We start from the raw sequence: 25,635 nt of genomic DNA, 5'->3' as shown, positions 1-25,635 counted from the left end.
TGGCAAAGAGAAGAAGCTAGTCATCGAACTCGGTCACATTAAGTTTACCAAATCCAAGCTAATGAATATAAGAATGCTTCCAGGTCAAATGGTGAGTTTCAGCTTTGAAACAATTGGGCACCTACAGGCTAGTACAGAAACAAGTCAGCAACCCTTGTTTGTTTGATAACCTAATAGGACCAGAAAGGAGAAAGCAAATCCCTTCACCTAGAATAACAGTTGAGTGGAACACTGTCTTCCCTTTTCAATAGTCTTTATCTCCCTTGAGATCTCTGCTAAGAACCCTCAGTTGTCAACGAAATTAAAGAGAGTGACAGAGAAAGTGATGAGGAATCCCATGGATCATATTGACTCAGGAAAGTAGATATTGTAAAATTCAAGGACAAAATTATTTCATGGCACGTTTTCAAAGTCTACAGGGACACAAAATACCAGCACTTGTCGCCATAGGTGACTTGGAAGTTCTGTGGAGTGACAATTTTCACCACCCTGAGATAAGGTGCTCTCATAGGACCATGGGTGGCTGTTGAGTCTGCCAACTTTTGATAGTGTGCTTCAAATATAATTAATAACATCAAAGGATGTATGAATACACTCAATTCATAAGTGTCCTATATACTACTAGCTACAAAAAAGTTAATATAATTCGTATCGAGATTAATGTTTTAGAAAGAATAACATGCCGTTCGCATAGAAATCTTAGCTAGACTTCCATATGTTTAAGATTTTTCTTTCATTTCCCCTCTGCTAAGTGAAAACACATGGGAAAATGTTGACTATCTTCGTTTCAATGGGATAAACAGTTGACCTACAGTAAAATATTTGCCCCATGAATTATACACTACGAAGAAAAACTATAATTTTGAAATATTTTTACAATGTAAACCTAGGGAGTTAGATGGTTTTGCAAGGAATTTGAAAAGGAGGGAGGAAAATAATGCAATTGTTCAACTTTTGGGTATCATAGCGTCTTGCACATTTGGAAAGTTGTCATTATTATATTCAAACTTTTAAAAATGCTTTTAAATAATGAATCTTGTTACTTACTAAAACCATTTTGTCAAATCAAAAAAGAGTGATGGTACTCTACAATGGAAGGAACCATTTGTAAAAGAAAGAATAAAATTATTAATTTCTGGTCTTGTCCTTACCTACCACCAAAAAAATAAAAATAAAAATTCATTTATTTTGATGATGTGGTTACTCAATGATCTTGGCTTCTTTAAAGCCAAAGAAAAGGCAAATTTACTGGTATGAAAAATGGAAAAAAATCCAACAAGATTATATCAAACCATCCAAATACATATAATTTGTACAGTTAATCTTGCCAATCGAGTGCCTTGCTGAATTCACTTAATTTTCTGCATGGAAACATGGCCCAGATAGCATAACAAGATGTTGCAACGAACATTATTGTTCACAATGAACCTATAACTTGATTAAATCCCATGCCCCCTCTAGTATAAAGGTATTGGGATCGAGATATTTTAAGCAATTAAATTGTGAAAAAATGATGAAGAAAATGTTTTAACTAATGATGAGTTTAACACACAAACTATTGCTTTGCATTTTAAATCACAATAATCTGTGTTGGAACAAGAAATGTAGACATGAGAATATGCTAGAACAAGGAAACAATTTGAAGAGGAGATCAGAGTTAAGAATCATACCTTCCAAGTACATCACTTTTTTTTTTTTTTCCGGAGGAACATATACGTGATATTGGCACGGCTCAATCAAACAATAGAGCTCTATGCTTGTGGAGCATTACTATCTGATTGAACCGCACCAATATCTCGTTATATATAATTATATTGATAAGTTTTATAGTAATATATAGATTCAAGAGAAAAATTACCACACCAATAAAACTTAGTTTATAAAGAAACAAACAGAAGTACATGCAACACCAAGCCCTAAAAATTCCCGAGAATTGAAGGAATAAAGAGATGGTTTTAGGTGAAATGTATACACCAAGAAAAGGGTTTTAAGAGAGCTTTCAAGTGACTCCATATAGAGATAGAAAAATCAAGGCAGCAGGGAAAAGAAACCATGAAGGAAGAGAAAATGGGATTTTTTTTTCTGCAAGGTAAAGAAATGTTCCATGACTCTGAGATTGTGATTCAGTACTTAATGTGTCTGTGAAAGAAAGAGAGACGAGAAGAAGGGATGTATAGGCAAGACGTTAGCAATAAATTCACTGACAACCCAACAACAAAAAGAAGGTGAGTATATTAAATTTAAAGCTTATGCGAACGATGCAAAAAGCACTCTGAGGTCCCTTGAGCTTTCAATTTGTATTTATGACTTGTGCAAGAGAGCCTGAAAGAGAGGGCATGTTGCCATTGGGATTGTGCCACCAGTCATCATTTTGAATTTTAAAAAAGCAAAGCAAATCTCTTGGTGGTGAAAATTTCTGGGTTAAGTGTAGTCTAGCTAGTTGATTTCTTACGAAACAAAATTGATAGCAAAGTTGGTTTGAAAATAATAATAATAAAAAAAAACATGAAAACTTATTTTGTAAGAAAAGTTTCGTAAAATGCCTGAATTTTGATGGAAACATAATAGTGAAGTTTGATGCCATCTTCTGTATGGCTTGCGACTCTAAGAGATTTGTGTTTATCTTGAAACAATATGAATTGTCGAACTCAACGGCATATGATTTAACGAAGCATGAATTTCTAATATGAATTGTCGAACTCAAAGGCATATGATTTAACGAAGCATGAATTACTAACATGAATTGTCGAACTCAGAGGCATATGCTTGTCTATGCAACATGTAATTAATAGAAGTCAAAATAGGATCCTAGCATATATATTTAAAAATATTTATTGAAATTTGCATCGAGAATCAAAATAAAAACAAAATCTAGCATTTATACTAAACATATAAAATAATTATTAAACTTGAATAATATAAGTTCATAAGTAAAATAGTTACATGTTGAAACACTTAAATCAGATTAAGATGAGTTGTTATCATTAAAAATAAATAATTTATCTTTAAGATTTTATTAATCTTTTCTTAGTACAAATATAGTTAATACAATAAGCTTCACAAGATTTCAAAAACATTGTCTTATTTAATTACATTATTAAAAAAGATTTACAAACTTTAAGAGATAAAACTCAATATCTCTCTACAATAAATATAATCTAAACTCTAAGAGAAAAAACTCAACATCTCTCTACAATATATATAATCTAAGCTAAGGTTAGGAGAAATACTTGCTAATAAACAAAGAACATAATTAGAAATTTAAAGGGAAGAAAAGTCTCAAAATATGTTTAAATCACTCTACCTTCATTCTCTTTTTATAATGGATCTTGAAATTAAAATTAATATAAAATTAATTATAGTAATTATTAAAATTAACTTTCAACATTTTCCTTTAATTATCCATCGTAACAAAATTAACCTCATAATATTTAATGAATTAAATATAAATTTTTTTTTTATTGAAGGGATGTTTAAGAACATTGAGATACTGGACTCATTAATTAATGCAGTCATAGTTAATGCATTAGGACATAAAATTAAAAATATCGAGGATTAAAATTAGCAACCTAACCAAAAGTGAAAATATAAAAGCTAAAATCATTTATGAATATAATGCAATAGCCTTTCACAACTTCATGTATTTTGACCAACTAAATTGAAAAAAAAAAGAATTAACATTTTTTTAATTTTTTTATATGGTACACGGCACAAGCAACCAAACCTTAAATTGCACAGCTCCCATACAAGAATCCTTTATTATAGTAGACATTAAGGTCATGCTCCAAGCGAAGTGAGCTTTAAACATTTATGAGGAATAAAATCCATTCACACATTGTAGACTCCACAACTAAAATTTTGTTGTTCAGAAATAACTAGTATGTGGATTATGCTAAAATTTTGTTCAGAAATAACTAGTATGTGGATTACACAATCATATAAAAAAATAAACACATAAATTATAATAATTTGTAGATGAAATTTCATTAACCTTGAAATAATATTAACCAATAATTCATATAAAATAAAGCTAACTCTAACGGGATATAATAAACTTAAATTTGATAAATAAATCTTAACACATTAAAATCTTAAAATAATTAAAATAATAAAATAAAATATATCTCAAATAAATCTTAAATGATATAGATCCATAATAAACTAGAAAATAAAATAATAATAATAATCTTGGATGGTTGTGGTGAAAACTAATAGAGTATATCATTATACCTTTATTAATTATCTTAGTTATTAAAAAACCTTTATTAGTGATCTTAGTTATTAAAAAAAAATTGTTTGGATGTGCAATAATTTTGCTTCTAAATGTTTTTTTTTAATATGTATTTGCATTAAGAAATATTAAATTGATATTTTTTAAGTATTTTTTAAATTATTTTAATGATTTAATATAAAAATATTTTAATATATTTTAAAATAAAAAAATACTTTTAAAAGGCACATCACACTATTAAACACCCACTAAATATGATGCTGTTGGGAAGTGATATTAGCACAATTGTCGCCTCTGAGAACCATTATTTTGAATGGGACAAATGTCGATTTGATTATTCAAGTTGTTTATAACACTTAAGGAATCATATGTTAATTTTGGATCCATATTCTATATTCGCTAGGATTGAGCTCTAAATTATATTATATGTACGTTAAACAAGTCCAAACACTAAATTTCAGAACCTCAACCACTCAAATATTAGGGTCTTAAGGACAATTAGGACCTAAAAGCTTGATGCATATTGGTTTAGTGATTACACACATCTTTTTGCTGCTAACGGTTAGACTGTGCAATTGAAATGAATTTCGACCTCATTTGATTTTAGACAAGCTACTTAGTTCTTCATTACTATATATATATTGATTTTTGTTCTTAGAATCCATTTGGAAATGCAGATGTGATTGCAGTTGTACTCTACTGGTGTTTTCAAATGAAAAACATCAACAGTACTGCAGTCGTGCTTGTCAATTAAAAGCTATAACCTCTGCAAAGATTCAAACTCAAATGACAGCATGTATGGGCACCCTTATAATGAAATCATAAATTCATCAGCATTCAGCGAATGATGGTCAAGCAATTTGTTGGATTAGATCGAAAGTCGAGAGGTGAAATGGAGTTACAGTTGGGCAGGAACCGAAGCATTTGAGACTGAAGATTTTTCTAGCATGGGGTCTCCTAGAGAAGACCTTACCGGTCAGCATTCCCATAACGTTAGATATGCATTAATTTCACTTCTTGCTAATGTCAGAACCCATGGTCTCCAAAGATTCGAATGCTTCGACCTTGTTCCCCGATAATATAAAATAATTTTTTTATTTAATATTATTGCATGTTATTTTTTAAAATATTTTTTTTATTTAAAAGTGTTTTAAAATAATATTTTGTTATGTTAGAATTCATTTTATACGTTAGTAAATCAAAATAATTTAAAAATAAAAAAAATTTGAAACTAAAAATAATTTAAGAGTTTTTAAAGTTATAATTAAACCGTAATACTAAAGACGACCAAAATAGTGCCTGCCGGATGAAACAAAACAACACTCAAGTTGGCTATCATATCTTAAAGAAGGAAAGATCATATATATATATATATATATTGTTCTATACACATGTATTTTTTTTCATTTCAAAATTCTTAAAGCAATTTGATACAAAAAGCTTCACCATTGACAAGATATGGGTGGCCTGCATGCCTAAACAAGCTGCTTTTTGAGTCTTGATGAGCCCCCACTTCGTATTGGAGCTTGTTGATAATTGAGGTAGAGAAGGAAAACACAAAAGTGAGGATCACCGTTCCATAATGCAAATATGGAAACACAAGTATAGTCAATAGCCACAAAATCCCAACTTTGTTATGTTGTCTAAGCTAATGTTGTTTTTAGGGGTTCACCAAGTAGTTGTTTTGGGAGATAGAATTAAACTAGCTAGTTAGACTGTGCGTGGAGTTTTGGTGCTTAATATTGTCTATGTCTCAATATCACAGCTCCGGTCACTTTTGATATTTGTTTTCATTGTGTTCTGCAGATTTATTTTTTATCTTATTTCACATTTAACATGCGTTGTTAATTATCATCCTGCTTACAGTCTTACAGAAGAAGAAAGAGGAAAGAAGAAAGAGGATGAATATCTTTGATGAAGAAGACGACGTCTTACCTTAGGCCAAAATCAAGCCCCATCACTATCAAACATCAAAAGCAAGTAAAATTGCATTTTCTCCGATTTAATTTACCATGTTTTACCACATTTCCTTGATAATATGCACATATGACATAAGGCATAAAATTCAGTTAAATCCAAGCAGGATTAATTTGGGGTTAAACTTTGTGGTATTACATGGAAAGGTAGTAGGTGCATAGCCAACAAGCCAAATCTAGCCCTTGTCTGTCTCCCAAGTCCCACCAAAAATTGCCCTCTGTCAAAGATCTGCTGTCCTTCTCCCGATGTGAATTAATGGCTGTCTTTTCCTAGCTTTCCCTTACAGTAAGGAAATAAAATTAAGCAAGGCCCACTTTAATCAATGTTTTCACGTGAAAACCCTGCAGCAACATATTTCATCTCAATCTTGGTGCGCAAAACCCTACTGTTTGTATATCGTGATCACTTCATCCTCTCTAACATTCTTCTAATGACTTATTAACTGACAATCTCCTGACTATATATATGTCTAATCCTTAAGAGTCAATGCCCTACTTAGGATCTTATTAAGGAAAGCACAGCATTAACCACCCAAAAAATCATGACCATATTGATCATTAAATGCCTTAATTAAGCTAGGTAGAATACAAAAGAAAAGATAAACGAGCATAACCCCATTTTCTTCGATGTTTCCTCAACCTCCATGATGGTTTTCTAGCCTTGAAGTTGTCCATGCTATCAAGAGACGAGGAGTACAAGTGGTGCCGAATATGTAACGAGCTTAGTGTTATTAATACTTGCCGTATTTCTGCCAGCATAGTAACATAATGATGCACCTCCTCATTATGTAGAACCTAGACCTTTGTTCTCTAGCCATAAGCACCCATCTTTTACTCAAGCTCGAAGATGTCTGATCATGATCTTCACTACTGTGTCCTACTTGTGTTGATGATGATGAATAACACTGACCCATATTCCAATTTTTTACCACAATTAAGGAGCCACGAGAGGGAAACTCTAATAAAGAAGAGTGAAAGATTTGTGCAGGCTTCAAGGGGTTAGTAGATGCTCTTTTTTTTATGTTACCTACATGGACCACTTCCACAAATCTCTTGGTATCTGGTCTGTCCTCAAAACAGGACTAGAATAGAGACTTTATGAAGAGAGAAGAAGAGATGTAGGAGATGTCAATGCCTCAGAATACTAATTTATATGTTGCGATGAAATTTTGGAGTGTTTACACACATTTCTTTGTTTTCTGCTGAAGTGTACTAGACTAGACCAAGCTTTTGTTTGTATACTATGCAATACTTAATGTTGTTAGGTACATTGATTTATTTTCTGCTGAAGTGTACTAGACTAGACCTAGCTTTTGTTTGTATACTATTGCAATACTTAATACTTAATGTTGTTAGGTACATTGATTATAGCAATGGACAAGTTGAGATCATGTACATTCCTATTTCAAATCCTATAAAACTCCAAATTCTTTGTAGATGTAAAATTAAATGTGATTTATTGGGCTTGCTATGCATTTGTTGCCCAATCTGACGTACACGTCCTGAGCAGCCCAAAACTGTGGTTGAATATAGGGGTGGGACTTCATAGAAGTTTGAATTTGAGAGCAAAGATAGGACTTTTTGTTGGCTTATAGTTAAGGGAATTTGTAAGTAACATTTCAAATGATGCATGTGCTTTATTGAAAAAAAAAACTATCATATTTTCTTGACATTTATCATTGTTTTTCTTTGAAATCCATTTGCATGTTATCAATGTCTTATATAATTTAACAAACTTCACAATAAATAAATAAAAAATTCCTTTCACTTTATTCTTTTACTCAATAACATTGTGAATTCGTAAAATATCAACCTTTTTTTAGTTACAATTTGATCCTTCCATCAAATGAATCCATAATGTTACTAGATGAGGAGATATAGTGGAAGGAACAATAACTCTTACTTGAATTTATTGCAAAATCAAACACTCATAAAGTGCTGGGATGTATTTTTGATACCTCAAAAATCAAAACTCAAGTTTATTGAGATAAATAATCAAGCTTAACATTAAATTAATTCAATATAAAAAGATCAAATTAAAAGAAAAATCATGATCGGAAAAAAAAAATCAAGCATTGTGCAACGATGTCATTAGATGAGGGATACAAAGGAAGGAATAATATTTGACCTAGCTCCAATTACAACTTTTAAAATAAATTGAGATGAGTTTGGTAGAATTGAACATAAATTGATACTATTTTTAACTAATCTTTAATCTAGAAAGTAAAAATATGAATGTAAAAGCTATCTTCTTCCTTGCTTTAGAAGAAAAATTAAGTAACTCAACACTCATAAGTGTAAGAAAACTAAGATACAATTTTCCTTTCCTTGTGCAGTAACCTAATTAAGTTTTGAAGGATAACATTAAGTTTTTTTTACTTTGATAGTAAAGACATCTTCATTAAAACTAAATCTCAAGTCTTATGCATATCATTTATGCCCCAATCACCATAATCATGAAATTATCCCTTTTCCATGCTTTGATTGAATTCAAATCCCAAGTATCAAAGGAGGAACAAATTTACCCTTGCAAGTCTAAAGGTTAGATAACATTACCTTTTTTTTTTTCTTGGGTCATGTATAGCAATAACTATGTGAACTAGCACTTGTACTAATCCACTGGCCTGTTAATTTATTATGTGTTTGGTAATACATATTATTTTTAAAAAATATTATTTAATTAAAAATATATTAAAAAAATATTTTTTTAAAAATATTTTGTTCAACATTAAAAAAAATAAAAAAAATATTAATTTAATATATTTTTAAATAAAAAAAATTATAACACTAAAATAATATGTCATGTTGATCAATAAAAATTTTTAGGATCTAGTTGGCTAAACCAAGCCCAACTAACATGCAATTGCTGCCTCAAACCAGAATTCTTTCTTGACAAGCAGGCAACCCAGGTATTGTTTGTGATCCAATAGTCCAACACAATCTTCCTAAGACACTCCTAGTACCAAACCAATAGGTTTCTTGTTGGCTTCAAATTAAAACCCTCACAAGTTACCTCAAGCCCTCAACCTCTTCCTCCCATAATTTATATATATAAACAAACATAAAAAACACGCTCTTTTAAAACAAATACACCGAATCATTCTCTCTTTGATATCGACCCCTTTAAGGTTCTTGTTTTCTTTTCTTAAGCTTCACTTAGATCGATCAATCAAACCTCAAGCCACCTTCAATTAATCTGTCTTTTTTTTCCCTGTTAGGTGTGTTGTAAAGTTTGAAACTTTATCTGGGTTCATTGTTTTTGATACAAGATTGAAACTTTTTATTGTTTTTGATAAAAAGATTGAAACTTTTCTGTGGGTTTTAGTGAAAGAGAGGATTTTAATGATGTTTTGGTGTTTGAAATTTGCAGTGAATTATAAAAGTTCCAGTCTTGATACTACCACCATGGCTAAAAGTTCATTCAAGCTTGATCATGCTTTGGGTTAGGTTTTTTTTTTTTGTGAATTTCATCGATTGTTTTGCTTATTTTTTGATTGAATTGTTAAGACCCATATTTTTGTTTTGATCAATTTTATTGAATATATATTTTGGTGGTTTGAAATTCGTGTTTTTATGAGTTTTGTGAGGAGTTGTGGAAGATATTGCTATTTAGAATTATTGCAATTGTGAAGGGGAAAAAAAAGCTTGATCATCTTATTTTTAGTAATTTGCTCTTTATGTTTTGAATTGTGAATAATTTGGGATGTTTGACATTCAAGTTACTGCTTTGATGATCTTGTTTGCTTGGTCATGCAGTGATTTCTTTGAATTGTGAATAATTTGGCATGTTTGACATTCAAGTTACTGTTTTGATGATCTTGTTTGCTTGGTCATGCTGCGATTTCTTATTAGGTAGGTATTTAGTTTGATATATGCAGATAAGATAGGCTTATTTTTGGAAAGAGATTCTGGGGCTTAATCTGGTTTTGTCTTAGGTGACATTTCAGTGTGATGTATAAAAGATTATTTATTTTCATAATGAAACTGTTGGACTTAATAAAGTTTGATATGAAGAGCTCAGATGTCTGTTTATTTTGGTACGAGACTCATATGAGTTTGCAATGTGCTAATTATGTCAGGGAATTTCGCTAATTTCATTGTTTGGTGTAGTTAGCACTTCCCAAGTATTCTGTCTTTTGTCTCATCTATGCTTTTCTTTGATGACATGGGAGAAATCAACTATATAATGAGATTTGAATTTTGTGACTGTGATTGTAATCAATTGGTTGGATTTCCTAAAAACAACAAAATGAATATTACCTTTTCTTTTTCCTTCTTGTTAACATGTAGATCCTATATAAAATCATCTACCTTGCATCTAAAATTTGGTCTTACTTCAGAAAGGAGGCAAGCAGAAGCTTCTCGCATCAGAGAGAAACATCCTGATAGAGTACCTGTAAGAATATCATCTGGCTATGAAGATTCTTTATATTCAAGTAATTCTGGCAATACATTCCCTTCTAACCAGGCATGTGGTGCGCTGTGCAGGTGATTGTGGAAAAGGCTGGGAGGAGTGATGTCCCTGACATTGATAAGAAGAAGTTAGCTCCATATTCTTTTATATTCTGTTCAGTTTCATATGTTCTTACAAATTTAAGTTGCAGAACAATGATATCTTACTTTAAGGAGCTCCTATTAGATATTAGTTAACCACCACGATCTTTTTAGACATTACTTTGTTCTTTTTCAAAATATTTTGTTGGCTATTTGTTTGTCATAATTTGTTATTATGACTTTTTGAAATTTCTGCTAAAGACCTCCCAGGATCCATCTTGGAAAAGCTAATGGATTATCTCTCAATATGGGTGGCCGATAAAACAACCCTTGAAGAAGACATGATGTCGAAACACACATTGCCACAGAATGCTGTACATATAAAAATTAGAAATCGTTGATGAAAATGATGGGGGTGCATGGGGATAGGGTAGGTCAACCCAAAAAAATCAGCGGTCTAGGTATTAGGAAAGCTAAGGAAAATAATGAGGCTCTTATCACGAAGCTAGGATGGGGTTTATTAGCACAACCGGATAAACTTGGGTGCAGATTTTGAAAGGAAAGTATGTTTGAGTATTTAGCAGCGTTAATAATGCACTGCTGACTGAAGAAGGTCTGAAGACCGGAAAGAAGAATTCATTTTTTACTCAATACTCCTTTCGGTTCTAATTACCTCTCTGTTGTTGTAAATTCAGATATCTGGTTCCAGCTGATTTAACTGTGGGTCAGTTTGTGTATGTTGTCCGAAAAAGGATCAAGCTTAGTCCTGAAAAGGCTATATTTGTTTTTGTAAAGAACACTCTGCCTCCCACTGGTGAGTAGTACTCTGTAATATTCAAGTTGGAAGCCTTCTGTGAGTTATGTTGGTAATTTTCCTTTCCTTTTTGCAGCTACATTGATGTCTGTACTCTACGAGGAAAACAAGGATGAAGATGGTTTTCTTTACATGACATACAGCGGGGAGAATACCTTTGGATTTCACTAGATTGTGTCGTCAATATGTGTAAATGAATCCTGGAAGATGTATATTACTAGTATTCAACATAAGCTCTGGCTTTTCTATCTTTAGTTTTGAGTTATGCCATTGGGTGTATAATGGAAGTTATATGATCTATGAAATGAAATGGAATGGATGGCATGGCATCATTGCACATATAATGAAAATTGAATGGATGAATAGATTAAATTTGTTAGTGCTGCTTTTTCACTTTGCTTTATGTTTTCTTGTTTTCTTGTCCTAGTTGCTTTGGAAGCATATCTTTTTTCAAGATTGTTTGATCTTTTGCTTGGTGTTCAAGGATACAAAGTGAAACTTGTTCTTGATTCCCCTCGAAGCAATAACAGGTGCAGAACAACTTATAAACATGGTGTTCAAATCATCAAGCACTCATGTTACCAGCAGAAGAGGATAACCTCATACGATACAAAAATAAAAAAATAAATAATCAAAGCTTTCCTATTAAATAAACATGAAAGGATGAAAAGAGAGAGAAAACCGAGTTGATTTGTTTAATCAGAATGGGGAAATTTTATATAAAATAATATTTTAAAAAAATATGAAATTCAACAATGTATGAAATTATATATATATATATATATATATATATAATTTAAAAAAAAACTAAAAAAAAAATGGGTCAACATAATAATTTCATAGAAAGGAAAAGGAAAAACATTAAGAAAATCAGTCCTACAAATTTAATATTGAAAGATAAAATTAAAAAAATAAAATAAAAACTTAAAAAACATAAGGTAACAAAGGTAATTTTTAAAATTGTAATATAAGTTATGATTCCGTGATTACTTTATAAAAGACAAATAGAAAAAAAATAATGAAACTTAATTAATAATTAATCTAATGATAACTGTTGAAATTAAAAATAAAATTTAATTAAAAAATATAAAATTAAATAAATAATAAAAGAATTAAAATTAAATTTGATACAAGAACAAAATAATAGGATATTTTGGTATTTTTTACATAATTTGTATGAAAATCCATGTGACGAGAGAGAAAATAAAGAGGAGAAGGAGAAAAAAAAAACAAGATGAAAAAAAAAAAGAACCTCCATATGTGACAACTCCATACACATATCGCACCAATTGTTAGGGCTTGCTGAGATGCATCCAACACCACCAAGAAAAGCAACATTCTGACATTGTAAGACGGTGCATGCTCCCACTTGATTGCAATGACATCTTTGATACACAATGCATGTGCTAGCCATTTTATCACTATCAATTGGCCTTAGTTCATGTAATTGTTTTAAGTTTATTTTTGATGTCTCAAGTTTTAATTGTTTTAGATTAATAAAATTGAGCTTTATTTTATGAAACAGAGCATAAATTACTTCAAAAATCTTTTTTAACATTGCAGAGGACAATCAAGAAACATTGTTAAGCTCAAATTTAAATAAATTTAATGTTAAAAAATTAAATTGAAAAAAAAAATGGCTGAAAAGACAAATGGGGCTGATCTTTTCCCTTGCCCTTGCAATTAATTCCCTATTCTTTCAAGATTAAAAAAAAAAAAGCTAGTTATTTATCTATTATTCAATTTTGATTTTCATTATCAATAAAGTTTAATTTAATATTTTCAAATCAGAACCTTTTTTTTCCTTGAAATCATAAGAACCCTACCGGAGGCAATTAAATCAAACTATCAAGTACAATCTGAATTTAAGCTAATTTAAAATGATGAAATCAAATAGCCAAATAAACTCTAGTGATGGGGAGAAAAAAAAAACTTGCGGCACTATCACAATCCATTGTAGTGTGAATAGTATTTCCAAAATGTTTTTTTATTTAATTGTAATTACCATAGTTTTCCAAAACTAGTGGTTGGTTGCATGGTCTGTGTTAAAGTTTTTTGGATGCTGCAATCGGGGAAACACATATGATGCTTGTATGGAATGCAAGATGTTGCTTGCTTTGGGTGCTGATCTTCTGTATTTTGTGAGCCAGCAAGCTTTCTAACAACCTCATAGAATGATAAACATGCAAAATACAAAAGAGGGAAGAAAAAGGAAGGATTAATAGCGGCCCAAAACATAATCTGCCGGAAATCATCTGCTGTTGCAAGTATAACATGAGGCCAATTTCTTTACATGTCATTCAGAAGATTATTTTTTCTGGCATTTACTTTTAACCCATTTGAAGCTGTTGGATGCTCCGCTTTTGAGCTTTTGAGCTCCAGACATAGCAGCTGCTTTGGCTTTGTTTAATCCCCCTTTGGCATCTACCTTCTTCTTGTTGCTGGTATGTTGCTTGGTCCCAGTGTAATTGTCATCTTCCATTGAACCAATACCTCCTGCACCCCATTGATCTGCCCAGCTTGGGGCCTCACTTGCCATTGTTTCTTCTTTTCCTTCAATAAATCCAAGAATACAAGAGCAAGGCCATTGATTAGTAACCTATATTGCATACATCGAAAGGAAAGCATAGATCCAAATGGCCCGTAAGAACAGGATAAGTAAAGGATCAAGAGAACTGGTCAAATTTGCAAGAACTTCAAGGTAAGCATTGAGAAAAGCCATTGTTCATTAATATGTAGCGTTTAAAGATAATATTCAAATGCATGGAGGGGACCTAAACCTTTGTCATTTTATGGAGGCAAAGGAACAGATCCAAACCATGAACATCTTATTCAATATTAAAAACAAAACACAATCAAAGAGAAGATGAAGATACTGCATATAATTAGGTGGGTGAAAGAGAAAGAGTAGGGTTTACCTGGTGGTGATAAGCTTTGGTGAGATAGAGAACCTTGATGGAAGAGTTGATGGAAAATGATTAAGTGCTCAAGAACCTTTAAGCTAATGAAAAAGAAGAAAGCCGCCTATTGAGAGGCTGTCTTTAACTCCATTCTATGCTTTAAAAAAAGAGACTTGCCAACTTACTTTTTCTTTCCTATCTTTGGCATCCAACCACCATTACATTTTAAAGCTGTTTCTTTCTAGACTTCCAGTTACCTCCACTTGCAAATTTTAAATGCTAAGTTCATGTATTCCATGTCACTTCCCCTTGGCTTTTACTTAAAGTTGTTAATCCTGATGTAATACGTAAGGTTAATATGAAAAACTTACCATTTAAATCTTAACTTGAGCCAAGTTTCAAGTTAAATCAAAAAATATATTGATTTGGTAAAATTACATGACCTAATTAACTCAAGTCTAAACTTGATTAAGTTAAAATCAAATTTTTTAATTAAAAAATAAAATAATATTGTTTTAATAAAAATAATTAATTCAAATTAATCTAATAACTTGATTTTTTTTTTTGAGTTAATCTTTGGATCAAGTTTGACCATTATAATTCTAAAAGTGAATATATATAACACATAATTAGACGTGCATTCATACACCCACATGCGTGAATACATAATTACATAGTGGTGTTTTCATTTTATTTAGACTTGTGTGCTCATTTTATCATGTTTAAACTTGTTAATTATTGTCGGGTTATAATTGGCAAATGGGAACTCACATAATAGATCCTCCATTGAAAGGAGACACTCTCTTTCTCTCTCTCTCTCTCTTTTTTTTTTTTTTTGCATTTCCTCTTTCTTTTTTTCTTTTCTTTTTTGTTTCTTTTTTTCTCATTTTTTTCCTTCAAGATTTACTTGATTTTAAATTTATGTTCATAAATTATTTTGATTTTTTTTAATATAAAGTTATCATAAACTCAAATAAACATTCTAATTTTTTATTTGTACTTAATTTTATGAGCATTTACTTTTGTTATTGTATAATTAAATAGAACAAAGTTTAAAAAACAAGATTCTAAAATTCAATTGTCCATCATTAAGATATCCAATATATTAACATCTCAATATTAAAAAATAAATATCATCTTGAGTTATTTTCTTTTAAAGTCAAACTATATTTTTTATCAATTATTCGAATTATTTTTGAACTAGTTAAATTAACTAGATCATGTCATGACAACTTTTACATGATTTAATTTAAACTCGAGTTAGATAAGAAGTCAGGTTGAAAGATTTTGAGATTCACCCTTTAAGCCGAGTTTAGTAACAATATCAATAATTTTTTTATAACTTGAACATTTTTTATGTTAAAAAATCTTTGATTCGAGTTGATGCATAGTGTGATATTGTAAACTAGTTTTAATTATAAATTATGCCAACTTTTTTGTTTATTTTGTGCTTCAATTAATCTATTAAGATTTTTAACATTTCTCATGTGTTAATCTTCTTTTTCTATGTGTTCAAGAAATGCTTCTCCTTGTTAACATCACTTATTATTTTGTATAATCGATCTCCTATAAATGGATTGTTCTTGTACCATTTAATTTGTCTTTAGTTCTTTGATGATGTTAAAAAGCATCTCCATAACATAATAATAAGAAAAACTAAGACAAAAATTAGTATACAAAAAGAAATTAACAAAATCTTTTACAATAATTTTGGCTATTGGCTATGATGATTAAGTTGCTACCTGGATGTAAGCCTTTTATTATTATTATTATTATCCATCCACTTCTATTTAATTATATAATGATCTAGTAGAAACATTTTATAAAACATTAAGATTCTCTCAGTTTAATAATTATTTTATAAAAAAATTACCTCTATTTGTAACAATTTTTACAATATGAAGACCAATTTTTCTAGTTAAATCTCAAAGATCATATATTTATAATTACTACAAGAATTTCTTATCGTTTTTTATTCATAAAAATTTCTCAAAAAAATTTATATTATTTTTCACTTACTTTCTTATAGGATAGGGATTTGCTTCCTACTTGTATCAAAATGACGTTTTTTAAAGAATAGGATTTTGCTTTTTACTTTTATGATTTTTATACTAAAATTATCATATAAAAATCTAGCAAATTATATAAAAGTGTGTGCATAATTTATTATTTTAGTTTTTTTTTATTAAGAGACTTAGATTCTCACCTTGTAAATTAAGAATATAATTAAAGAGACTCTTAAAATATGTAATTATTACTTAATTTAGAATTAAATGATTTGTAGAGATTTACCTACCTTGTAAAACTTTCTAACCTTTGGTTTGGAACCTATAAAAAGGTCAATGAGCTCGTTATTCTAATCGGGACTCAAGTTGTCTTTGTAGTGTTTTCACCGGAAGTAAGCCTCTTTTCCTTTGTTGATCCTTCTGTTAAATCCATTTCTAAGCACTTTCTTGGTATAGATTTAATAAAAAGGATGATCAAAGGAAAAGAGGCTTACCTCCAGGTGAAAACACTACAAATGCAGCTTCAGTTGACACTCAAATTCATAGTTTCAAAAGTATTTATGTTGCAAATATGTGTTTGTGCGAGCGCATGCGATTTTTCTAAACAAGCACACTGATCGATGAAGAAAATATCAAATGGTGAAGGATAAGTTCAAAGAAAATGAGAGCAAGGATTGATGATGGGACGATCTTGTTGAGGAGCTTAACTTTCATGAGAAAAAGTTCTATGGCGCTACACATGATCTTGTGCAAGAGATCGAGTCATGAAGAACATCACTACTGGAGCTCTTCTTCACATTCTGTGCAAATGAACAATCCCTTTACTTTTATTTGTAAATCGCAAAGAATTTTCTTCTTGGCTTTCCTTCTAGACGTGTGAAGTTTTAAATAAATATTTTTTGTATTTATGCTATGATCAATGGTATTCTTATTTAATTACCCCTAATCAATATATTTATCATCTTCATAGTATAATAATACAAAAAAACTAAGATTAGAGTTAAATTTTTGTCTTGTAAAAACAAAATTGATAAAATCCTTTACAATAATTTTGATTGTTGGCTGTGATAATTAAGAAACCATTTAATATTATGTTTAATATTATGGTAATTTTTGTTTTCTATCCAATCATGGAGAAAAAAACATTTGATTATGGTAATTTTTGCTGTCTATCCAATCATGGAGAAAAAACCACTTGATTAGTCAAATAGCCTATGCTTTTTGCAATGAGCCCCACATGTAATTGCGTTGCAATCCTTTATTTTGTAAAAGCTAAAATATCCTTTGTATTCATGGAGACTCGTTTTTTATTTATTTTGTATGCAAAAAAAATTTATAATAATTTTAATTAAATATATATTATTATTTTTGTTACTCATTTTTGGGATTCCACATAAACAAATAATAAAAATAAAAAAAGGTTGGGAAAAAAAAAAAAAAAAATATATCGGTGAGAAGAATATACTATAATGCCAAGAAAATTACTAAAAATTAATTAAGAAAGATCAAATATATATAAAAGATTAAAAAAAATACAGTGTACTTTTACTAATAAAAGCCCTATTAATAATAAAAAAATTCAATTTGATAAGAAAAATTAAAAAATAGATGTTTTTCACCTGTTTAAAGGGTGATATTATCTTCCCTTTTACGTAACCAGTCCCGAACTATAGAATCTCTGTTGACCAGTTAGGGTTCCTAGTGACCATAATACTAGGTGGCGACTCCTTAAACAAGATCATTCCCTCATCAAAGAATAGGACGCCAGAAATCCATTCTTTCCATTCCATTTAAATTATTTTTAAGGCCGCCGCGATGTCGGGTGCGACAATATATATATATATAAGGTTTTAAAAGTATAGTTATTAAACCCGATTCAGGGGTTGACCCAACCAATGAACCAAGTTTCGAGTTTTATGGGTCAATCCGGATCAACTCGAAAAAATTTAAAAACATATTTATAACTTTAATATTTCATATAAAAAAAATTAAGAAAAAATCTATGTAAATATAAGCTATACATATTATAAATAATGAAGCTGAAAAGAATATTTAAAATTTTTTTATCTCACATAAAAAGATATTATGTTAAGTTTCTAAATTAAAGTATTTAAACTCAAAAAAAATTTATTCGACATTGAAAAAATAATTTTTTTCTTGAAAACACATAGTATATATATTAATGGGTTTTAAATTCTATATTTAAAAAATATAATTTTTTTCATAGGAACATAAAGTATATATACAAAATAGCTTCAAATTTCACATTAAAAAAATATTATATTATCTCTTGAAGTTGAAGTATTTAAACCAAAAAGCTTTTTATATCACAATAAAAATAAAATAGTTTTTTTCTTGAGAATATAGATTATATGTATTGATGGGTTTCAAATATCACATTTAAACAAAAAGTCAAGTCTCATCCGGATTTATCCGAGTCGTCAAAGTTATGAGTTGACTCGGATAGATATAATTTATCATTATTTGTTATTTACTGATCTATTTTTTATTTATTAACTGAAAATAAAATAAAAAAACATCTTTTATTGTTTAGAACATTAGGTATACATTTACTATCTAAATCTCATGTGTCTATTATTGTTTTTTTTTTAATATATATTTCATACAAAAAAGAATCCCATAAGCATTATAAATTAAATAAAAATTATTTTAGGGATAAAAAATTATTTTGCGTGAAATATAAACCTCCCTTAAATGCAAAAAGGGGCCAGTAATAGCTGGCTGATGTGGTTCCCCTTACAGTGTGTGTATGGCATGGAAGAAAGTGAAATCAATTAGGGTTTGGTCTAAGCTAATGGAGACATGTTCCACTGTTGTGGGTTGCTGCTGCTTACGGTCACGACAAGGGGAAAATGCTTCGTTTTCACTTACCCTACTAATCATTTTCTATCAGCTTTCTCATGTTTACCTGGAAAACTTCTAAGCAGTCAGTTATTTTTATTTATTTTAATTTTAATTTGGAATTATTTTAATAAGAAAAGAAGATTGTCCAATGACAGTCCCCATCTGGAAATTAATATAGTCAACTGGATTGGTGATAGAGAGTGCCCAATTACAGAATGACAACTCATCCTCAATTCTCTTTTTTTCTGCCCTTGATTGTCTTCCTAACTGTTGGCCTTGCTCATTAGTCACACAACTAATAAAATTGCAGAGACTAGAAACAAGGCTATTTATATGGGATTTATCAACACTTATCAGGAGTCACCTGACCTGTTTATCAAATCTAATATTTTTATTATTTTTTTTAAAAAATGTTTTAATAAATATAAATATACTTAGCTAAGTTCCCGAAGGGCTTAATTCCGAGAGAAAAAAAGGAGCTTTCTCACAAATAACTTACCAATAGAGCGCTAAATGCTCCCGATCGAATTAAAGTCTCAATCTTGTCGAACATAATTCATGTTTACTTGAGGAATTATTATCATCACAATCATTAGCTTGCAGAAAGCAATTGTGTTTTCGGCTGTCAAGCCATATGATATATATATATATATATATATTAAGGTAATGCAAAATAAACAAATTAACAAACATTAATTCCAAGACTAAATATGATCCGGGCGTTTATGACTGGCTAACATTTAAGAAGATGCGTGGGATATGATCGAATTGATTAAAAAAACCAATAATTTTTAATTTAATTAATAGATAGTTTTAAAATTTTATTAGGAGATTCTATATTCCCACTCAGGTGAAATCTGAAAAGACTTTGAAATTAGACTTACAAGAAATTATTCGAGCTAGTTTTGATTTTTACTTTGAACTAGAATTTCTATCTGATATTTCTATTCAGTAAAATTAGTATATTGATTTTATTCGTAGAATACATGTATTTACGTATAATGTGTGTAGAATTCAGGACTGTAAAATTGTGTGCAGATCAACCATACTGTACGAAGAAAGTAGCTAGGAGGGCCCAAGAAGAGATCGGAAACTCTAAAGGCAAAAATGGCACATAGCTGGCTCGCGTGTAGAATTCAGGACTGTAAAACTGGGTGCAAATCAACCATACTGTACGAACAAAGTAGCAAGGAGGGCCCAAGAAGAGATCGGAAACTTTAAAGGCAAAAATGGCACATAGCTGGCTCTGGTCTTCCTTACAGTACCGTATGGTAAGGCATGAAATCCGTGAAGATTTTGGTGGAGGTTCATGCAGACAGGTTCGACTGTTGCTGGTTGCTTATGGTCACGACAAATAATTAAGGCATGCTTAGAGACTCTTCTTTTTTAATCATTTCAGGCCCAATGTGCTTCAAATCAAGAGTAGTTGAAGCTTTAAGCTTGTTCATTTGCTGTCCTCATCTCAGGATTAGTCATTTTAATTAACAGTTCGTTTAATTAACGCCACGATCAGTGTGGCCACGTTAACAAACACACATACTTAATTATCAAATTAAGTGATCGTTTACAAAACCTCATCCTTTCTCTCGTTGCCTCCTCCATTGTCTTGTTCATCTCTCATATGTTTGCCTTTAGAGACGATTATGGGTGTAGTTTATAGGTGAATAAGAAGGAAAAGATTTATCTCACTTTGATGATTTACAAAACAGTTTATACGTTTAGCATAATATAAATATTAACTTGGATCTTCATACTTTCAATTCACATTGCCCCCATGTTCTTTCAACTCCCATGTATGAAAGAGAGAAAGGGTTTGCCCTTATTAAAACCTTTGTGTGCATGCCTGGTTCATAGCCTAGCAATCTTGATAGGAAATGCATTTTAAGTTTGAATCTTTGTATATATAATCCTTGTAGTTTTTTATATGTTTGCTTAGACATACAGAATATTCAATAAATTTAAAAATTAAACATGATATGTATAAATTGACCTAAATATCTATATTTATAAAAGAAAGAGGGGGGCTCGTCGGCCAGTTTCGTTCTTCCTAAAAACTATAATATTCATATTCCACCCCTAAACTATCACAAGTCTAAAGGAAAAAAAAAAAATTAAAAAAAAAAGGAAAGCAACGGAGAGCTTCAAATGTTGTGAAAAAGGGGCATCTTTTATCATTAGATCATAATTTCAAAAGCTCAGTCATTCGGTCAAAAACAGTCCCTCTTATTTGAAAAATAAAAAATAAAAGTAAAAGGGAAGAAAAACTATTACTGTCAGGGAAAGAAAACATCCACAGACTCCTTCCTCTTCCAGCTCCCTGCTGTCTGTTGTCTGTCTCAGGCGTAAGCAAGAGAGCATCAAGAAAAGTCGAGCCAAAGACAAGATTCCGGGCACCTTCCCTCTCCCCTCTTTCACACTGTCTCCAATAAAACCATGCCACTCTCTTTCTAAAATATCTCGAACTCTGTGTGGCCAAGTTCTTCGGGTACGATTAAGGAGAAAATTTGTTCCTTTTTTTAATAGCATCAATACAATAAAGTTTTATAAGAAAACAATGAAAATATCAGAAAAGAAACATTCAAAAATATAAAATAATAATGAATTTAAAATTAATTTCAATACATAAATAATTTACTAGCTTGTGATTAGATTTAATTTCAATACATACAAATTAAATTAAAACAACACCTCAAATTCCCTCCTCATTATATATAAATTTAATTTTCCATCCAATTTGGGATGCATTTATGAAATTCTTTTTTGTTTTCTTTAGTTTTTTATTAATTTAGTAAGAGACAATTCTACCCTGCCCACAATCCTTCCCCTTGCCTCCATAACATTCTTTCACCAGTCAAAAAGAAGACAGAACACAGACACATGCTGTCTTCTTCCCTCCCCTTCTCTCATCCCTTTTCTCTCTAGCAAGACCAAAACTAGACGATGTCTAGATCCTCTTCAACGTCGTCGTCCTCCTCAGCAACGACACCGTCTCCTTCAATAAAACCCGAATCCTACTCTCACAGTCCAGTCCACTACGCCGTCATACTGGGCGACCACACAACCCTCACCCGCCTCCTCTCCACTCTCCCCAAACTCACTGATCCCACCAAAATCCACACCGAGTCAAACTCACTTAATCAAGAGCAACTCGCAGACAAAATCTCCTCTCTCGTCGACCGCCGTGATGTCCCTTACCGAGAAACGCCTCTCCACCTCGCTGTCCGCTTAAACGACCTCTTCTCCGCCAAATCCCTCGCAGCTGCTGGCGCTGACGTGTCATTGCAGAATTCCGCTGGTTGGAACCCTCTCCAGGAGGCATTATGTCGCAGGTACTCAGAAATCGCTCTCGTTCTCCTCCGCCTCCACCACCGCTCCGCCTGGTCCAAGTGGCGCCGCCGCTTGCCTCGCCTCACTGCCGTGCTCCGCCGCATGCGTGACTTCTACATGGAAATCTCCTTCCACTTTGAAAGCTCAGTCATTCCTTTCGTGAACAAACTCGCTCCATCTGACACGTACAAGATTTGGAAACGTGATGCTAATCTCCGTGCCGATACTACGTTAGCTGGATTCGACGGCTTGAAAATCCAGCGGGCCGATCAAAGCTTCCTCTTCCTCGGCGATGGCGACCAAAGTCACTCCATTCCTCCTGGTTCTCTCTTAGTTCTCAACCACGATGAGCGTAAAATCTTTGACGCATTCGAATCCGCCGGAGCGGCAATGAGCGAGTCCGACATCGCCGGATTCTGCTCCCAAACTAGCGTTTACCGTCCCGGCATGGATGTCACTAAAGCCGAATTAATAAGCCGAACGAACTGGAGACGCCAAGAGAAAACAGAATCTGTTGGCGTATGGAACGCTAAAGTTTACGAATTAAACAACGTCGTTTTTAGCTTCCGATCTCGGAAAGTAATCGAAAGCGACGTCGCAGGAAGCGAACAGGTCTTACCATTAGAGCTTGACGAAGATGATGACGGCTTCTTAGTAGCTGAAAATCCTAGCTTTCTCAATTTCGAGTTTAACAATGGAAATGAGAGTAAAAGGAGGCACAGTAGTTTTGTGAGGGAGGAGAGGGAGTTTGTGAGCGTAGGGAGGAAGAGTGTGGATATTTATCCGTCGTCTACGGTTACGGGGAGGAGGAGAGTGGTGGCGGTGCCGGAAAAGGTAAAGGAGAAAGAGTATGTGAAGAGTTTGAAGCCGTCAGTTTGGCTAACGGAACAGTTTCCGTTAAAGATTGAGGAGTTATTGCCGTTACTTGATATTTTGGCGAATAAAGTGAAAGCCGTTAGGAGGATGCGTGAACTGCTGACTACAAAGTTTCCGGCGGGCACGTTTCCGGTTAAGGTAAATTAATTAGTTAATTAATTGCGTGTTTAGATTGTGATTTTTGGATTAGCGTTTTGTGTGTCGTTTTGGGTTCTGCTTGACTGTTGGATTCTGTCGTTTCACTGGTATTTAAATTTCTGTTAGACTTTCGTGCAGTGCCGTGGTTCAAAGCTACGGAGATTTGTGGACCCATCATGCAAGTAATTTTAGTGGGGTCTTTTGTTTTGTGTTTTTCTTTTTTTCTTTTTTATTCATTTGATGTCTGATGTGTGAGATTAAATAAACTCGGAAAAGGATTATTCTGGTAATTAGATAATAATCATATGTTTCAAATTATATTATAAAAACGATCAATGAACTTGCGCATCAACTCTGGAGATGGGCTGCCTTGTTGTTCTGTTGATTACTGTGTGGTGTTGTCGTTCAAACCTATAGAGACTTGTTGACTTATGTTTTATTACTGTGGTCATTATTGATTGATCGTACCAGGTTAATTCTAAATTGATTTTAAACTTAATTCTAGATATTCAATCCTAAATTATTTTTTTTATAATTTTCGAATCTGGTTAGGGGTTGAGTATAGTACCGGTTCCAAGTCGGACCCGACATGGGATTCGTGGGACCCATTTTGTGTTTTTGATACAAGCTAGGGAGAAGAAAAGGGATGGGTGCGATTAGTGGGGAAGAAACTTTTGTGGGGAATGTAAGGTGGGGTAGGAGGCTTTCAATGGTCGGTGATGTGACGTGGGATACTGTGATCCGTTTGTGACCTGATCGACGAAGATGGTGTATGGGACCCAAAAGATCCGATGTTTTCCTTTTCTTGGCAAGCAGGGAATGGAGCGGAGGCCAAAGGGTACCACATGTTTGCTCCCTTCTGGCTCTGATTTCTTTTCTTGACTAAAAACAATAGTACCGCCCTGATTCTGCCACGTCTGACATGGCAAGATCAAGGGCTTGATGAAGTGCTTGAGAAATTTCAGATGCTTGACGGGGAACAAGTTTTATTGATTTGATTTGGTGAATTATAAATGTGTTAACAATGGTAGTGGTGGTTGGTGTTTTGGTGGATGCAGGTGGCGATTCCGGTGGTCCCAACGGTGAGGGTGGTGATAACCTTCACTAAGTTTGTTGAGCTACCACCTGTTGAACAATTCTACACTCCACTTTCTAGTCCAAGACTTTTTGGTGGTCATGAAGGAAGTAGAGTAGGATCATCAGATGAATCAGACAAACATTATCCATCATTGTCATCGTCCTCCTCAACGTCGTCGACCACATGGTTACAGCGAAACAGCAGCCAATCGACGAGCAAGCAGCACCGGCATAGTTCTTCAGTATGGGGGCAGCAGCAGCTACAAAGTGACCCTTTTGCGATACCAAGTGGATATACATGGGCAAGTGTTGATGATCAGAAGTCGACCAAAATGAAGAAATCCAAGTCCACAAGGAAATCCAAGTAAAGATGGCTCCTATGGGGCAAAGGCAAATGAGGGATTGAATTAGGGCTAACGGAGTTAGGAGATTGGTTGGTGGTGATTAATTAATTACTTCCATGGATCTTTGAACTTGCAAATATATATAATGTAGATATCTCAATGTTATTTAATTATATGCATTGAGCCTTTGTTGTGTGGTTTATGACAGTTTTTGACAACATTATGATTAGAAGATTAACTAATTAATTACTACAAGTTTAGGTTTTTGTCCCAAATCTTGTTGATTTTCATTGCTTTTTTGAATTAGATCATGTTGTCTTACCATCAATTTCATAACCTTGAGCTAAGGCCAAGCTGTAAGTGATGCTAGTTGGCTTCAATTTTTTTTAGTTTCTCTGTTTTCTGCTCATACTAGAATATCCATGAAATTCACTTAAAACGTGGCGGGAATTTGATGATGAGGGTTGAAAAACAGTGGGACGTTCTTACATCATGACAACAGCAGTAAACATGAAAGCAATAGCAATTGCTTGATTTGCAACAACAAAAAAAAAGGGGGGGGGGGGGGGGGGGGCGGGAGAAGGAGG

The 25,635-nt window shown here is 32.2% G+C and overlaps 2 protein-coding genes and 1 long non-coding RNA gene across 4 annotated transcripts; 2 read left to right on the top strand and 1 right to left on the bottom strand.

Moving 5' to 3' along the window:
• The first annotated feature begins 9,159 nt into the window (after positions 1 to 9,159).
• Positions 9,160 to 11,894, top strand: LOC105142165 (autophagy-related protein 8B-like). 2 transcript variants are annotated; one of them, XM_011049674.1, is made up of 6 exons: positions 9,160 to 9,335; positions 9,578 to 9,649; positions 10,548 to 10,603; positions 10,696 to 10,748; positions 11,397 to 11,515; positions 11,592 to 11,894. In XM_011049674.1, exons 2-6 carry the CDS (start codon positions 9,613 to 9,615, stop codon positions 11,684 to 11,686), a joined length of 360 nt encoding a protein of 119 aa, XP_011047976.1. In that variant the 5' UTR covers positions 9,160 to 9,335; positions 9,578 to 9,612; the 3' UTR covers positions 11,687 to 11,894. The 2 variants fall into 2 exon arrangements, with proteins under 2 accessions (XP_011047976.1, XP_011047975.1); XM_011049673.1 differs by having other exon boundaries at positions 9,161 to 9,425.
• Positions 11,895 to 13,670: 1,776 nt separating this feature from the next.
• LOC105142164 (uncharacterized) lies at positions 13,671 to 14,542 on the bottom strand. Its single transcript, XR_845516.1, has 2 exons — positions 14,434 to 14,542; positions 13,671 to 14,068 (listed from the first exon to the last, which is right to left on the bottom strand). It is a non-coding gene; the product is annotated as an uncharacterized LOC105142164 (long non-coding RNA).
• A 7,566-nt stretch (positions 14,543 to 22,108) lies between these two features.
• LOC105142163 (ankyrin repeat domain-containing protein 13C) lies at positions 22,109 to 25,313 on the top strand. The gene is made up of 2 exons (XM_011049672.1): positions 22,109 to 23,627; positions 24,686 to 25,313. The coding sequence occupies exons 1-2, from the start codon at positions 22,227 to 22,229 to the stop codon at positions 25,070 to 25,072; spliced, it is 1,788 nt and encodes a 595-aa protein (XP_011047974.1). The 5' UTR covers positions 22,109 to 22,226; the 3' UTR covers positions 25,073 to 25,313.
• The last annotated feature ends 322 nt before the right edge of the window (positions 25,314 to 25,635 follow it).

This window comes from Populus euphratica, unplaced genomic scaffold (assembly GCF_000495115.2).
Source record: "Populus euphratica unplaced genomic scaffold, PopEup_1.0 scaffold137.1, whole genome shotgun sequence".
Classification (NCBI taxonomy): domain Eukaryota; kingdom Viridiplantae; phylum Streptophyta; class Magnoliopsida; order Malpighiales; family Salicaceae; genus Populus; species Populus euphratica.
The sequence above is the reverse complement of the archived record's forward strand: the minus strand, read 5'-3'. Positions and strand labels throughout refer to the sequence as shown.

Bases quoted from the DNA above. Each gene is read 5' to 3' on its own strand.
- LOC105142165 (XM_011049674.1), top strand. From the start codon at position 9,613: ATGGCTAAAAGTTCATTCAAGCTTGATCATGCTTTGG. The intron at 9,650-10,547 runs GTTAGGTTTTTT...GTCTTACTTCAG, and splicing joins CAAGCTTGATCATGCTTTGG to AAAGGAGGCAAGCAGAAGCT. The intron at 10,749-11,396 runs GTTAGCTCCATA...TTGTAAATTCAG, and splicing joins CCTGACATTGATAAGAAGAA to ATATCTGGTTCCAGCTGATT.
- LOC105142163 (XM_011049672.1), top strand. From the start codon at position 22,227: ATGTCTAGATCCTCTTCAACGTCGTCGTCCTCCTCAGCAACGACACCG. The intron at 23,628-24,685 runs GTAAATTAATTA...TGGTGGATGCAG, and splicing joins CGGGCACGTTTCCGGTTAAG to GTGGCGATTCCGGTGGTCCC.